Source organism: Canis lupus, chromosome 21 (assembly GCF_048164855.1).
Source record: "Canis lupus baileyi chromosome 21, mCanLup2.hap1, whole genome shotgun sequence".
NCBI lineage: Eukaryota > Metazoa > Chordata > Mammalia > Carnivora > Canidae > Canis > Canis lupus.
Window position 1 is genome coordinate 17734428 of NC_132858.1, and position 14361 is coordinate 17748788.

Consider the following 14361-nt stretch of genomic DNA (forward strand, 5'->3'; position numbering starts at 1 on the left):
GGAGGGGCGCGGGGAGGGGAGGGCAGAGAAAGAGCCCGGGAAGAAGGAGGTGGCGGGCAGAGGAACCTAACGACGAGCCTGTGTGGGTGTCGGGAGCTCCCAGAAGGGTAACGCCGGCGATTTTCGGTTGTGCTGTGCCTCGGGCGGGGAGGGGTGGTCCGGGCTCTTTCTCTCGCCTTCCCGCGCCCCCTGCGTCCCCCACGCGCGGGCATCCCTTCTGGGGCCGCCCTCCCCTCCCCTCCCCTCCCCTGCCCTGCCCTCCCCTCCCCTGCCCACGGCCGCAGCGGGGAAGCTCGGGGCACGCTCGCCGGGCGGCTTCCCTGTCATTTTCCAGCGGGGGGTGTGGTGGGGCGGGGGGGGGGGTGCGGCGGGGCAGGGCTGAGGCCGGGCGGTCCGTCGGCGCCCGGGCGCGTGTGCGGGGGGCGGGGGGGCGGGGGTGTGTGCGGGGAGGGCCGAGCCGGCCGGGGAGTTGTGCATCCTGAGAAGTTGTGGGGTGAGCCGGGGTGGCTGCGTGCGGGTGCGAGGCCGGCCCTGGAGCTCGCAGGGTGCGGGACGCGGGGGTGCGGGGCGGGGATCGGGGGTCCTGGGGCTCGCGCCGCACAGCTTGCTGCCCGGGGAAGTGCGGAGTGCGGGCTGAGCCGAGTGGCAAGTAGGGCTGGGAGTTTGTGTGCGCGCGCGTGTGGTCCAGCCCGGAGGGGTGTGTGTGCGGGGGCACGGCTGGGTGTCGCGGGAGAGAGCCCCCACCCTGCACTCCCCCTGCCCCTCTCCGCCCGCTCCCCGAGCCTGGCGCCCAGGACCCTCCGGTCTCCTGCGCCCGTCGCCATGGCTGCGGGGAGGGGGTGGGAGGAGACAGTTGGGGCCGGCCCCTGCCCCTGCTGCTCCGGCTAACCCTCCACCTGCCCTTTCTCTCCCTTCCGCAGGCTGGGCCCCATCCCCTGCTGCTCCGGGGGGCAGGGGCCGGAAGATGGTGGCCAATGAGGAGGGGGAGTGGAGAGAACTTGAGCCGGGGCCTCCCCTCCCCCATTTCCTCCTCGGTCTCTGCACCCGCCTCTGGAAGGAGCTGGGGGATGGCTCCTGGGCCCAAGGTGGGGGAGGGGCCCTGCTGGCTGGTGCATCGCGGGGCCGCTCTGGAAGGAGTTGGAGGGGAGAGCCGAGGGGATCTTGGCCCTAGCCCCCTCTCCCTGCTCTGCCCGGGGAGAGATCTGGGCGCTCCCTGGTGAATAGTCTGCCACCGGCCTCCCTGAAGCTGGCTGGGCCGCCCTGCCTTTACTCCTCTGCTCCCTGTTGGCCTGATCCAGTTCCCAGCTGGGACTGCTTCGCCCGACACCTGGTGACTGACCCTAGTGGGGCCTTGGTTTCCGCCATTACAACTGTGCAAACTGTGGGACGGGGCGGGGCGGGGTGGGGGGCGACCTCTCCTGCTTCCGGGAGGGTGGGGGTGGGTGGGAGGAAGCTGGAGGGGAAGCCCTGAGGAAGAGCTCCTAACTGGAATCCTGCCCTGTGTGCCTCCCGGCTGTGGAATGGGGAGGAGGGCATCTCCCAGAGGCAGCTCCATCTCTGGAGGCCTTCATTGATGGCCTTCATTGACGGGTGGGCCTGGGGAATCACCCTCCACACACGCAGCCTCTGCCCTTTTGGGGCTCGCACAGTTTACCAGGCCAGAACTGGAGTTGGGCTTCTGAGAGGGGCGCTTTAGCCAGGATCAGGCCATGCTGGAGCTCTGCACCTTTGGCTCTCCAGGTGCCCCTCCATGGCAGTCTTCTGCCTTTGGGGTTTGAGTCTCAGGGTTGTTCATCCTGTGTTTAAGCCCCCTTGACTAGGATAAAATGGGGGAAGTTATGAGTGAGCTTGAAAACCCTATGCAGAGTCCCTGGATAAAACCAGGAACGGCTAAGATTCTGATTTCACTGCCAATGAAAACCCATCCCTTAACGCTCACTACAAGAGGAGGGGACTCGCCCTCACAATTTCGTTCGATGTTGAATCCATACGGTGGATTTGGAGACCTCAGAGGGGAGATGCAGGGGTGAGGCTTCCCCTGCAGCTTCCACCTCTAGACCTGGAAGCATCACTGGGTTTCCTGGGACCTGTGACTACTCTTCCACACTCTGGTCCTGGAGGTACATCTGAGGTTGTCCCCGGGAGGCCTAGCACTCCTCTTTATCTGAACTAAGGAGGGAGCTTTCAAGTAGGGAAGAATAGAGGGTGCTGTGGTCCAGGTCAGCAAGCTCCTCCAAAAGAGAAGCTGAAGCTGACCCAGATCACATCCAGGGGAACACAGTTTCATGTGAGTGTCCCCTAAACTTGTGTGGTTATCACCAGTCCCTTCTGATTGAGTGCCAAGCTCAATGTATCCCTTTAGCTACCTCCATGAACCCTGTCTCCAAAAAAAAAAAAAAAAAAACCTTAAGAAAAAGGTAGTCTGTTGGGAAGAGTGTGAGGAAGGGGACAAGAAATAGAGGGTTAGCCCTGAGATGGGAAGACAGGGGTCTCAGGATGAGAAAGGGCAGAGGGAGGCCAAGAGAGCTGAGTGGGCCGGGGCCTGGGAGAAGGGGCGAGGAGGCAGGGCCGGCATGCCTCTGCTGCGGGCCGGAGCTCTTTTCACATTGTGCTACTGTCTGCACCTACCACTAGCAGTGCAATGTTAAAAGGGCATTGGCCGCGTAGCACTACCCAGCGCCGGCTGCCTCCTCAGCATCAAGACTTCCTCTCCCATCTGGGCGCCAATCAGCTGTCCTCCTGGTGAGCATCTGGGAAGCCTATTAGTAGCCATACTAACAGCTCACATGTATGGAAGCACTTCCACCACGTGCTAGACACTTCAGAGTGGTGGTGAGACCGAATAACTTCTTGGCAAGTAACCTCCCCCATTTGACAGATGAAAAAACTGAGAGCCAGACTGGCACCACGGCCACGGTTATACAGCCCTTAAATTGCAGAGCCTAGATAGAACCCTGTCCTAAGTCTGACAGCTCTCCCATTTTTTTGTGGGCCTATCTGGAGAGAGGGTGGAGTGGGTTCGGTCCAGGGAGAGGGTACCTGAGCAGAGGGGTTGGAGGGTTTGGATGCCACCTGCTGGTTGTATGAGGGTATCTTCCAAAGCCTCAAACCTTTAAGGACAAAAGTGGTGGCTTGTCTCAGAAGAGTTCCTGGGGTTGGAGGGTAGATGGGGAAGGTTGAGAGAGTCACTGATAAGACCTCCACAAGAAAGAGTGGGTGCACGGTGAAGGAAAAGAGCTAACCCTCACCAGGGGCAAGGATCTGTCCCTCTAGCATCCTGCACCTGCAGCTCTTAGGGCACAGAAAGGAGACCCCATCTTCACCTGTAGTTCCCAGTGTGACCCCGCTGGGACATACAGGGGATTTCATAGTGATGCTTCTCCAGGGCCCACCTGTCTGAGCATCCACGGTTTGGATAAGTACTGTCCATGGCCTGACCTTAAAAATTAAGTCGGATCCCTGGGTCCAAGGCCACTAAATGATTCCTTCCAGAGAGATTACAAAGAACTCTCTACCCCTCTTCTCTTGCCCACGGTATCTACGTATGTAGCTTAGTCAGAATTTGTGAGGGCAGGGCAGATTTGGGGAGCTTTAAGAAGGTAGCTTATTTGTGCCTGCTTTTCAGGGTTAGCATTGGGGTCTGAGAAGAGAAGCCTTCCTCCTCTTCGGTGCTAGGATTTCAGGTCCCTTGCTGGATGGAGCCTGAGAGCAGCCTCTCTGGCATCAGTGGGCGTGCAGAACCTGAGCGATGGGACAAACTTCTCTGAGGCACGGAGGTGTGGGACATCATTCCTTCGTGGCTTGCATTTGCCTTCTTGCATCTCTGGGTCTTCAGCTTCCCTTCTGCCTTTCTGCCCAGACAGCCTCTCCGTTCAGATGTTGACAGTTAGCTTATGTCCCTTCCATGTATTAATATTTCTGCTTGAGCCTCTTTGGGCACAAACAGCCATTTGATGATGTCACTCCCCTCTTATTAGAAAACAAGAATTTTTCAGTGTTTTCCCAATACCCTTGGGATGAAATCTAGATCCCCAAATGGTCTGTCTTTCCTGTGTTCTCTCTCTCTCTCTCTCTCTCTCTCTCTCTCTCTCTCCCTCCCTCCCCACCCCCCACTGGCACTTCCACTCTGGCTCGCAGTTTTCTCTGCCTGAATCAGGCCCCCTCCCTTTGTCCCCTTGTGCCCACCTGATGGCTCCTCCGCTACCTCCCATCAGTCATCACTTCTATGAAATCTACTGAAGTCTTCCTTGATGCCTCAAATCTAGGCTAAGCCTTTCCTAGGAGCTCCCGAGCCTACCCTTCCTACCACCACCACTGCCCAGAGCCCTTGTCCCCTGGCCCTGGATTTGCCTGGTTATTGTTTTGTCCTCCCACCAGACTGAAAGTGCCCCGAAGTCAGCCTTGTTCATCATTGCATCCCTAGTGCTGAACACAAGGCCTGGCCGGTCACAGGTGCTCTACAAAGATCTGCGGTATCAGTGAATGAATCAGAATAACAAGCTAGTGTACACCCCTCCAAAAAAATACTTCTATAATGTGCACAGTCCACCCTGCCGTTGTCTGTGACCCAGCAAACAACAGTGGGAATTTCACATCACTGCCAAGGAACTGCGCGTGGGTCACACGGCACCGATGCTGTGATTTTAAGCCCTTAGTTCCACTTGGTCCCTGCTGCCCAGGGCAGCACCTTGGTTGATCGATTTTCTGTTCAGCCTTCTGTGTGGCCACAAGCTGACCTGAACATTTAAAAAATCAGGCTGAAAGGCAGTGGGACCCAAGAATACACTGGTTCAGGGATGAGCCCCTTTCCAGGTACCCCATCCTGGATCCTGGCACAACCGGGTTCATTGTCCAGGGCTCTGGAAGAGGAGCTGACCTGGATGCTCCCGCTGGGACACCGCCCAATAAAAGTTCCCTCTTCACTAAGCTAATCTCATCCGAAGACCCATCCTCTGGCTAAAGCTCCAGTGGGGTCTCAGCACGGACGGAGCAGTTGCTGCCCTCTAGTGGCCCGAAGGGACAGGCCCCAGGGGGGTGGTGACAGGACCCTATACTGAAGGTGCTCGGGAAGGAAAGTCAAGAGGATAGAGTGCCTCCCAGTTGCTTTTCCCCTTTTTATTAAAAATAGACCCAAACACTTTATGTATCATACAAAAGTTTCTTTCGCTGGTGGCAGCCACGAAGGAAGCCTGGCCCCGTGGTACTGCTGTCCCACCTCCCCTCCACGGGACCGTGGCCCCGGGAGCAGCGGCTGGGCCTCAGCATGCCCAGAAAGCCCGCTCGCTCTGGAAGCAGCCGACCGGGGTGGGGGGTGTCCCAGGAGCAGCTTGCCCACCCCACCCACTGGCGAAGGGTAGATACTCCGAAAGTGCCTCTTTAGTGCCAAGATGAGCAAACAAGTGGAGTGAAATGGAAACCCCTGTGATTCTTTTATTTCCCAGGGCTTGGGATCTGGGATTTTTTTTTTCCCTTCCACCCCCGAATCCTTTCTCCTGCGAACGGGGGTGGGAAGCTTTACCGTCAGAGACTGGTGTCTCACGGTGTCTGAGGCCAAAATTTCACTCCAACACCAGCCCCTTCTCATCTGCTACTCCCGTGGCCTGGGACCTACCAGCCCCGTGTCTAAGGCTTGTCCTCCATTCACCCAGAAGAGAGGTTAGGGCCAACACGGATCCTTCCACGGTCCTCTGCCTGCCTTATACCCTGCCATTACCTCCATTCTCAGGACCTCAGCGTTAGAAGGACCCGCGACCATCTGTCTCTCCCTGAGCCTTGAACACCCCTGGGGTACCCCGGGCCCCTGTTCCCAAGGGGCCTAGGAGTGACGAGGTGGAAGGGGTGGGGAGGGGTGGTGGGAGTTGGGTTCCCCCCAGGGGTGGGGCAGTACTCATGCTGGTATGGACTGCTTGGCAGGGCCAGGGGACAGGTGTGGGGAGGGTGGGCATGCGGAGGGAGGGCACAGCCTGCCTGAGCCCCTCAGTCCCAGCCGTTGTCCTTCACCATGTGTGACATTTCAATGATGTATTTCCCCTCCTTGTACTTCTGGCTCGTCTCAAAAGCCTGCTCCTGGTGGAGGGGAAGCAGTGAATGTAGGACAAAACAGACACCCCCCACCTCCTCCTACCTGGTGTCCCCCCTCCCCCGCCCCCAGGGGCTGCCGCCCAGTCCAAGCCAGCAGCTCCCTCTTGCCTCTCGGGACCACGCAACACCCTGCAGTGGTCACTGGGGCTCGGAGGGCCACACAGCACCTGTCCACGTAGAGGCTCGCCCCGTCTCCGGGTACTTACATACTTCCAGCCCAGGGTGGTCTTGCAGCTCTCGCAGAAAATGTCAGCTACCGAGTGGAGCCCCGTGAGCAGGAGACGCTGCTCAGCCGGTCCGCAGCCCACGTTGACCCTGTCTCGGGAAACACGAAGGACCCAGCACCGGTGGAGTTGCTCTGCCAGTTCGGGCCCCCCAAGAGCCCCAAGGAACTTCCATCTGGGAGTGCTCCCCCGCCCCCTGGAAGCCCTGCCGGCAGCTCCGGCCCCCAGGACTAGTGGCTGGGCCTCCTCTCTCCGGGGAGTCAGTTCTGCCCAGACTCTCCACGACACAAGCTGCGGACTGAGTTTCTGAACCCCTTTGCGAAAGGAGAGGCAAAAGCCGAAGGTGCAAGGCCACCTGCTGATGGCTCACCCCCTTTGTCCACACTCTGACGCACGCGCACATACACAAAGAGAGGGAGACTCACACGGAGTTAAACAGGTAGGCTCGGCCATGGCTCCCTTGGAAAGACTGTGGAGACATAGGACAGACGGTGACTGCGGGGTGGCCCGAGGGCCCCACTGCCAGCATGCCCCAGGGGTGAGGAGGAGGGCGGACGGCTTTGTGGCCTCTCCCCTCGGTGAGTCTGGATGATCCCCGTTGGGACAGAAAAGAGAGGAGTGGTGGTCCCCCACCTGGTGTACCTTGGAAATAAGCTCATCATGTTTGGCCAGGTGTGCGCGGCAGTGGACGCAGCTGTAGGTGCGGTGGCAACGGGGCAGGTAGCTGCGGAATGTCTTGGCGGGGAGGCAGGCGGGGCCCGGGCCAGGATCGCAGCTGGGCATGACCGGCTGGAGGACGATGCCCTGGCGGGCCGGAGGGGCTGGCGCCGTGCAGCCCCCACACAGACGGTCGCAGGTGAAGCAGCGGAGCAGGTTGGCTAGAGCCGTGTTTCAGGGCAGGAGAGATGTGGGGGGGCTGCCCGGCCAGGGCCCCCCCAGACGTGAACCAGATAGAAATGGAAGTCACCTGCAAAGAGGAAAGAGTGCATCAGGAGAGTCTTGACCTCCCGAAGAGCCCCTCCTCAGGGGGAATGGAGAAGACCGGATCTTTGGAGACCCTCAGCGTGCCATCACACTGTCTCTCAGGCCCCTGGAATCCCGGCTCTGCTGGTGGCCGGTCCAGGCCTCCGGTGCCACAGGCGGGGACGCAGTGTCTGTCCCTCCTGGGGCGGGAGGAGCCTTTACCAGTCTCCACCGAGAGCAGCCTGCTGCTACCAACGCTGCCATGGGAGCAACGTCATCGGCGGCGAGTGTCCTCTCCTGGGCTTCAGCCCTTTTGTGAGGGTCTGCATCCCACATGTGCTGGCAGGCTCGGGTTCAGAGCCTTTTACAAGTTGGGGAAGCCTGGCAGGTTTTCTCTTCTGCGCCTCTATTTGCAATGCAATTGGTCCTTCACAGATTTGGGAGGGGAGGGGGGGAGGCCAGCCCAGAAGGCAGGTACACACACACCCTAGTCAGCCCTCTCCTGGGGGCTGAAGTCCTGCACCCTGGGAACTAGAATTTCATAGATGTCTCCTTTGCTACCAGAGACCTCAGACGTGGCCCCTCGCCAGCCCTGCACTTTGGCCCACTCATTCCAGCTCAGAAACAGCAACTGGCTCTTTTCTCAGCCTCTGAGCCCCTTGATCTATATACTGCTCTTTGCTCACTGTTGCCTTAGCCTCAGTTAAAGACTTGGACATACAGCCCTAGGAGAGAAAATACCTTTCTTTCAGGCAACTCTAACAGCTGGAAGCAATGGGAAATGGGGATCACGTCGGGGAAGGCCGCATTCTGGGGCTAAGTGGTGTGCTGTGGGAGCAACGGGCAGCAGAAGCGGGGGGGGACTCCTGTTTTCCAAACCTATGCTTTGGGGTACAAGGCAGAGCATGTTTCCACCTTCCTCCTGGGGTAGGGACCAACAGCAGTGACTCTGTGGGTGACATTAGATAAAATTGCTAGGTTCTCATTAGGAAGGCCGAGGAAGATGTCATTATCTGCCCAGACTCCAGCCCCGAAGTGGCTGAGGGTGCTAGAGGCAGCAGATAAGAAGGGAGGGGTCATCTGTTGGCTCTGATAAGTGGGTGAAGTCCCGCCTTTTTCTCCATGGTGCCTTCGGGCCTGTGATGGGTGATTTTTTCAGAGGTGCCAGGTGGGTGCTCTGGCAATGCAAGACCACTAAGCAGAGTAGAGGCGGTGTGGCTGCGAGTGGCCAGGGCACACAGGCTCTCGTCCTGTCCTCTGCGGTGGCCGCCTGTGCCCCAGCTGTTCCAGCCTTTCCTGGGCCCGCCAGGTAGTCTCTCTGCAGAACCCCAGAAGAGCCCATCTTCAGTTTGAGGTCCTCTACCCCTGGCTGGGCCCTAGAAAGACACCTTGAGCTGAGTTCAGGGTGACATTGGGCTCCGGCCGCAGGAGATGGGCCTTTCTCACCAGCATCCAGCGTTCAGTGCCCACTTCCCAGGTCTGCCTTCAACTTTGCCTGTGAGTTCCCCTCTGCTGCGCTCCACCTACTGCACCGGCCAGGGGGCTTGCACTGGGTCCCAGCTCGCCAGGTCCTTCTCCAGCCCGCAGCTCGCCTCCCTCCCTCTCTCCCCAGCTTCCCCATCAGGCCAAGGAGAGGCTGCCCAGAAGGCCAGAGAATCACTCACAGGAGGGGGAGCAGGGGGTCATCGCTTCCCGGGCTCAGATCACAGGCAGATTCAAGTTGGGCAAATGAAGAAAAAAACAAAGGCAACCTGAGCACCAGGGAGAGGATGTTCCCCCAAGTGAGATGGGGCTGGACCGTGGGAGGTGGGGGCGAGAGAGCGCTGGCGGGTAGGGAGGGGGGGTGCTGAGCAACCAGCGCTGACAGCAGAGGTGCCCAGGAGGAGGCTCCAGGAACCAGGTGCGAATCCTGTGGCTGGGGGTGGGGGGACACGACACCTGCTCACAGTGATTTTCTCATCTGCTCCGAGGCTTCACCTCCCCCCCCTCCCCAGGCTGGCATTTTCGGCATGGTATGGTCCAAATAATTAGCAGCGCAGCCAGCTCCCCGGGCGGGCGGGCTTCGGGGGTCTGCACCAGCAGCAAAACAATAACCAGTGAGGCCTGATGCAGCAGCCAAAGTTGCCGGGAAATAAGTGCGGGAACCGTCAGAGCTCGGAGAGGGATGGAGGAGCTGAGAGAGAGGAGCCGAGGCAGCGGGGAGGGGGAAGGGAGGACAAAGGGTGGATGAATAATGCTTTTGCGATGGGGAGAAAGCAACACGCAGCAGGAGGAGGAAATTTGCAAAGGGGAAAAAAATTCATTTGGAGAAGGGCTGCCCCCTCACCTTGAGGTCTGCTCCAGAGATCTCCGTCTATCTCTCTCTCTCTCTCAATCTCTCAATCTCTCTGCTCACTCTTCTCTCTTCTCTTTCCGCTCCTTCAATGGGGAAGGGGATGGGGGCGGGGGAGGGGAGTTAGGGGCTCGGGCCTGGGGCTGCCAAGCTGGCCAGCTGCTGGGGGGCCAGAGGTTGTCTCTCGTCTGTACCCCGGTCTGTGGGTGAATGTAGCTGTGTGTTGTGGAACTGCATCATAACACTGTGAGTCATCCGTCCCCCCACCCCCTCACCTCCCACGTCAGAGCAGGGCTGGGAGACACAGGAGGCGGGTCGGCAGGAAGGGAGGGGGCAGGCATCAGGGATGGGTCTAGAGAAGGGTGCAGGGGGGTGGGAGCAGAGGGCCGGCCGGCCGGGGAGGCGGGATGCTAGAGGAGAGGCTGGTTGCTGAGGAGAAGGCAGCGTGGCCAAGGAGACGGAAGGAACCTGGGGAAAGGATGGGGCTGGGCAAGGATGGAGTAGGGGCCGCAGGGCTGGAGGAAGGGAGGCGGCCAGGCGGTGACAGTGAGAGATGGATGCAGAGTCAGGCGTGTGCACACACATCCAAGATGATACGTTCCCCATCTCAGCTCGGACGCCAGCCCTGACGCAGGGAAAAGGAAGACATATTAATTGTCACACGGGGCCAACTGTGCCCCCAAGCTTGAACCGGGCGCTTCCAAGCCTCAGAGCCTCAGCTTGATGCCCCTGAAGGACTCCTAGATGGAGTCTGACCTCTCTCGAGCAGGCACCTCTTCTCAGCTACCTCCACGTTCCTTGTGCTTCGTGAACAGAGACGCCCACATTACGTAAGCTTCTCCACCGGGCTGTAAACTTTGAGAAAGGTCCTCTGGGCAACTCCTGTCTGCATCCCGGGACTGCAGTGCCTAGCGCAGAGCTTCCCGACGGAAGATGATCACACACCGGCAGTGGAGCTGCATCTTCAGACGTGGTCCAAGTGTCTGGCGCTGGTGTCAGAGAGACCTTAGAATAGCAGCTCTGCCAGTATAGTCACCAGGAACCGCTGGGAACTTACTGATCCTTTTTGTGCTGCTCCGTTTCCTCTTCTGCTAAGTGAAGCTCATGATACTGACCTCATGGAGATGTGAGAGTGAAGCGAGGTAACATGTAAACACCTAAAAAGTGCCTGGCACGTGATAAGTACTTAGTAAACCGTAGCTACTTCAAAACGGTGTTCTCCACTTAATACCCTTAAACCCAGAGAGGATTTACTATTAAGTTCTGATATCTCAAGAGACGTGTACCAAATCTCTTTCTTATGAAGAACCTCTATGTTTCGGTGCTATTTTTCTATCAGCTTCCAATTATATTTCATTTGACTCAGATTCTGTTTCTCATGGAGTGCTGTCCTGTGTATATCTCTGAAGTATGTGGACAGAACATATCCTTTTTTTTTTAAGATTTTATTTATTTATTCATGAGAGACACACAGAGAGAGAGAGAGAGAGAGGCAGAGACACAGGCAGAGGGAGAAGCAGGCTCTATGCAGGGAGCCCCACGTGGGACTCGATTCCGGGTCTCCAGGATCACACCCCGGGCTGCAGGCAACGCCAAACCACTGCGCCACCGGGGCTGCCTGACAGAACATATCCTCTAAGATAAAACCCCCAATTTCTTTAAAGGATTTTTTAAAAAAGATTATTTATTTATTCATATTTATTCATGAGACACAAGCTGAGTCACCCGGGCTGCCCCCAAACCCCAATTTCTAACGGAGGCTAGCTACCATCTAGAAAATGAAGTGTGACAAAGATAGGTACTCAGGGAGGACAGCTCGTGGGTCATTTTTCTTTTCACATGTAAGGAAGGGAAGCGTAGGTCAATGGTGGGTAATGGGAAGCATTGCTAGCTGGGTATGAAAAAATATAAGGAATTCTGAAGATTTAACCAAGGAAGATTCTGGGGTTGAAGATAAATTCTGAAACACAGTGCAGGTGCCTTGAGTGATATCATCAGAGGTTTGGAACTAAGAGGGAGACTTGGGTAAAGAAGGAAGTGTTTCTGTACGGGCAGTGGATGAGAGAGGAAAGGTAAGCAGAGGAAGGATTTGAGGAACTATTCTTGAGGAAAACAATGGGAAGTGGGAAAAAATGTAGGTGAGTAGTCCTTAAGGCAAGGATGGAAAGTTTGGAAGCAGAAAAGGGATGCCAATTAATTTAACTCAGGAAGAAAATGATCAAGGGTTTAGTTGGTGAGAATGAAAAAGACATGAGGACAGTCTTCTTTGGGGGGTGTGGAGATGGCAGGAATGCTTGGTGTAAGATGACAAGGGAGAAAAGGAGTGCAGGCAAGCCTAGATGCTGTAAATACTGTGCCCTCACTCTGTTTAAGAAGTAAGTTGGAGGGGATCCCTGGGTGGCGCAGCAGTTTGGCGCCTGCCTTTGGCCCAGGGCGTGATCCTGAAGACCCGGGATCAAATCCCATGTCAGGCTCCCGGTGCATGGAGCCTGCTTCTCCCTCTGCCTGTGTCTCTGCCTCTCTCTCTCTCTCTGTGTGATGTGACTATCATAAATAAATAAAAATTAAAAAAAATAAAGAAGTGAGTTGGAGGGACGCCTTGACTGGCTCACTAGGTGAAGTATGGGACTCCTGATCTCCGCGCTGTGAGTCAGAGTCCCATATTGAAGGTAGACATTACTTTATTTAAAAATAAGTGAAATGGGAGATAGTCTAAAGGCGGGGAGAGGTTTCTTTTCCCTAAATTCAGCTTGAGATGGCTGCACAAATAAGCCAAATAAAGATGACCTTCAGATAATTGGGAGAAATTGCCTCAAGGGAGAGAGTGTGGAGGTGAAGAAAGAGATCTGGGAAATAGACTGCTGGGAAAGAGGAGAGGCTGAGCTCATTCAGGGAGGGAATTTGCAAACAGAAGCCTGGAACTGAATTTTTGAAGGATGGTGAATGGTTACGGGATACCTGAGAGTTCACAGGAGAACTAACGCATGTGTGGTGAACGAATTAATTAAAGTAAACCATCAAGGACTAAGCCGTAGAAAGTGAGGATGGCACTGCCTGCTGACAGAATGAGTGTGAAGGTAAGAGTGGGTGTGAAAGAGCCAACCCAGAAAATTGTCCCAGGCTTCTTGATCCCGAGTAACCATGAGAGCCGGACTGAAGAAAGTACTCATCTATAAAGAGGGGGTGACAATTATAGTATGTGTTTCATAGGGTTCCTGAGAGGATTACATGAATTTACACCTGCAAAGCTCATTGAACAGTACCTGACATCTAACACTACCTGTTTGCTATCATGATAACTGGACTCGGACTCCCAAATCCTGAGTTTGAGTCCTAACATGGGCAAATCCCTTCCCCTGTCTCTGTCCTCCTTTGAAATTGGGAGATCATACCACTGACTTTACACGTTGGCTGAGAAAGAAAATACTGGAAAGGGCTTTAAAAAATTCAGACTGGGCAGCCCAGATGGCTCAGTGGTTTAGTGCCGCTTGCAGCCCAGGGCGTGATCCAGGAGACCCGGGATCGAGTCCCACGTCGGGCTCCCTGCATGGAGCCTGCTTCTCTCTCTGCCTGTGTCTCTGCCTTTCTCTCTGTGTCTCTCATGAATAAACAAATAAAATATTAAAAAAAAATAAAAAATTGAAACTGCTGTGCATGTGGATGGCATTATAAGAGCTCCCCCTCCTCAACCTATAATAAAAACTCAAAAGCTAACGTCAGATGCTGTGTTACACTGTGTTACACTGTGCTTAGGACTTCACATGAGTCATCCATGCAATCTTTAAAACGACTTTAAGAGGTTGGGTACTGTTATTATCCCTGTTTTACAGACAAGAAACTGGGTCTCAGAGAGTTAGCCTGATTTGCCCAAAGCCACACAGCGAGAAAGTGGCCGAGCAGAGCACAGATTCCAAAGCCCAAGCTCGCGAGGCTGATGGATGCGGCCCCAACTGCTGCCTGCGGGGTAGGTGGGCGGCCTTGTACAACTGTTGGGAGTTCAGGGAGGGAAACGGAGCCCCCCAAAGAAATCCCCGATCCGGAGGAGAGACGTTGTTGGGTAATGACTGGAAGGAATTCTTGGACGTTTAAGTGTTTTATTAAAACAAATTGTAGGGACGCCTGGGTGGCTCCGCGGTTGAGCGCCCGCCTTCAGCCCGGGGCGTGATCCTGGGGACCCGGGGTCGAGTCCCGCGTCGGGCTCCCAGTGCAGGAGCCTGCTTCTCCCTCTGCCTGCGTCTCTGACTCTCTCTCTCTCTCCCTGTGTCTCTCACGAATAAATAAATAAAATATTAAGAAAAAATAAATTGCAACGCCGTCTCGGTGCCAAGCGCTGTCAGGGAGGGGACGACACCCAGGCCGGCCTCCTCCACCTGCCTTAGCCCAGACGTCCCCGGGTCCCACGAGGGGTTCCGAGGGATTCCGCTAATTCCGCGACCTCCTGGCTTGTGGACCAGGCAAGCCGACGGTCGCGGGACCCAGACAGCGAGCCGGCCCGCCTCCCCCTCCCCCCGCCCGTCTCTCCCGGGCTGCAGGTGAGCTGGAACCTCGGGGGCGAGAGTCCCCTCCAGCCGCGCCCCGGCAACCATTGGCTCCTCCGCGGGTCCCCGCCTCGCGCGGGGCGTCACCGCATCCTACCCGCGGCTCGCCGTCTTCACAAACAAGGACGCCGCCGCCCCGCCCACCTATGGCGTCACGATCAAAACAATCTTGTAACTACAACTCCCAGAAGGCCGCGCGGCTGCGCGAGCTCCGCCGCTGGAG

The 14361-nt window shown here is 56.7% G+C and overlaps 1 protein-coding gene across 2 annotated transcripts; it reads right to left on the bottom strand.

The window, feature by feature from the left end:
- Nucleotides 1-5100: 5100 nt before the first annotated feature.
- YPEL4 (yippee like 4) lies at nucleotides 5101-9832 on the bottom strand. 2 transcript variants are annotated; one of them, XM_072790878.1, is made up of 5 exons: nucleotides 9595-9832; nucleotides 6948-7272; nucleotides 6731-6774; nucleotides 6288-6396; nucleotides 5101-6066 (listed from the first exon to the last, which is right to left on the bottom strand). In XM_072790878.1, exons 2-5 carry the CDS (start codon nucleotides 7086-7088, stop codon nucleotides 5977-5979), a joined length of 384 nt encoding a protein of 127 aa, XP_072646979.1. In that variant the 5' UTR covers nucleotides 7089-7272; nucleotides 9595-9832; the 3' UTR covers nucleotides 5101-5976. The 2 variants fall into 2 exon arrangements, with proteins under 2 accessions (XP_072646979.1, XP_072646980.1); XM_072790879.1 differs by lacking the exon at nucleotides 9595-9832 and adding an exon at nucleotides 8933-9079.
- Nucleotides 9833-14361: the final 4529 nt, after the last annotated feature.

Coding starts and splice junctions, on each gene's coding strand:
- YPEL4 (XM_072790878.1), bottom strand. CDS start 7,088: ATGCCCAGCTGCGATCCTGGCCCGGGCCCCGCCTGCCTCCCCGCCAAG. Junction 6,775..6,947: donor ATGATGAGCTTATTTCCAAG/GTACACCAGGTG, acceptor ATGTCTCCACAG/TCTTTCCAAGGGAGCCATGG. Junction 6,067..6,287: donor CCACCCTGGGCTGGAAGTAT/GTAAGTACCCGG, acceptor CCCCTCCACCAG/GAGCAGGCTTTTGAGACGAG.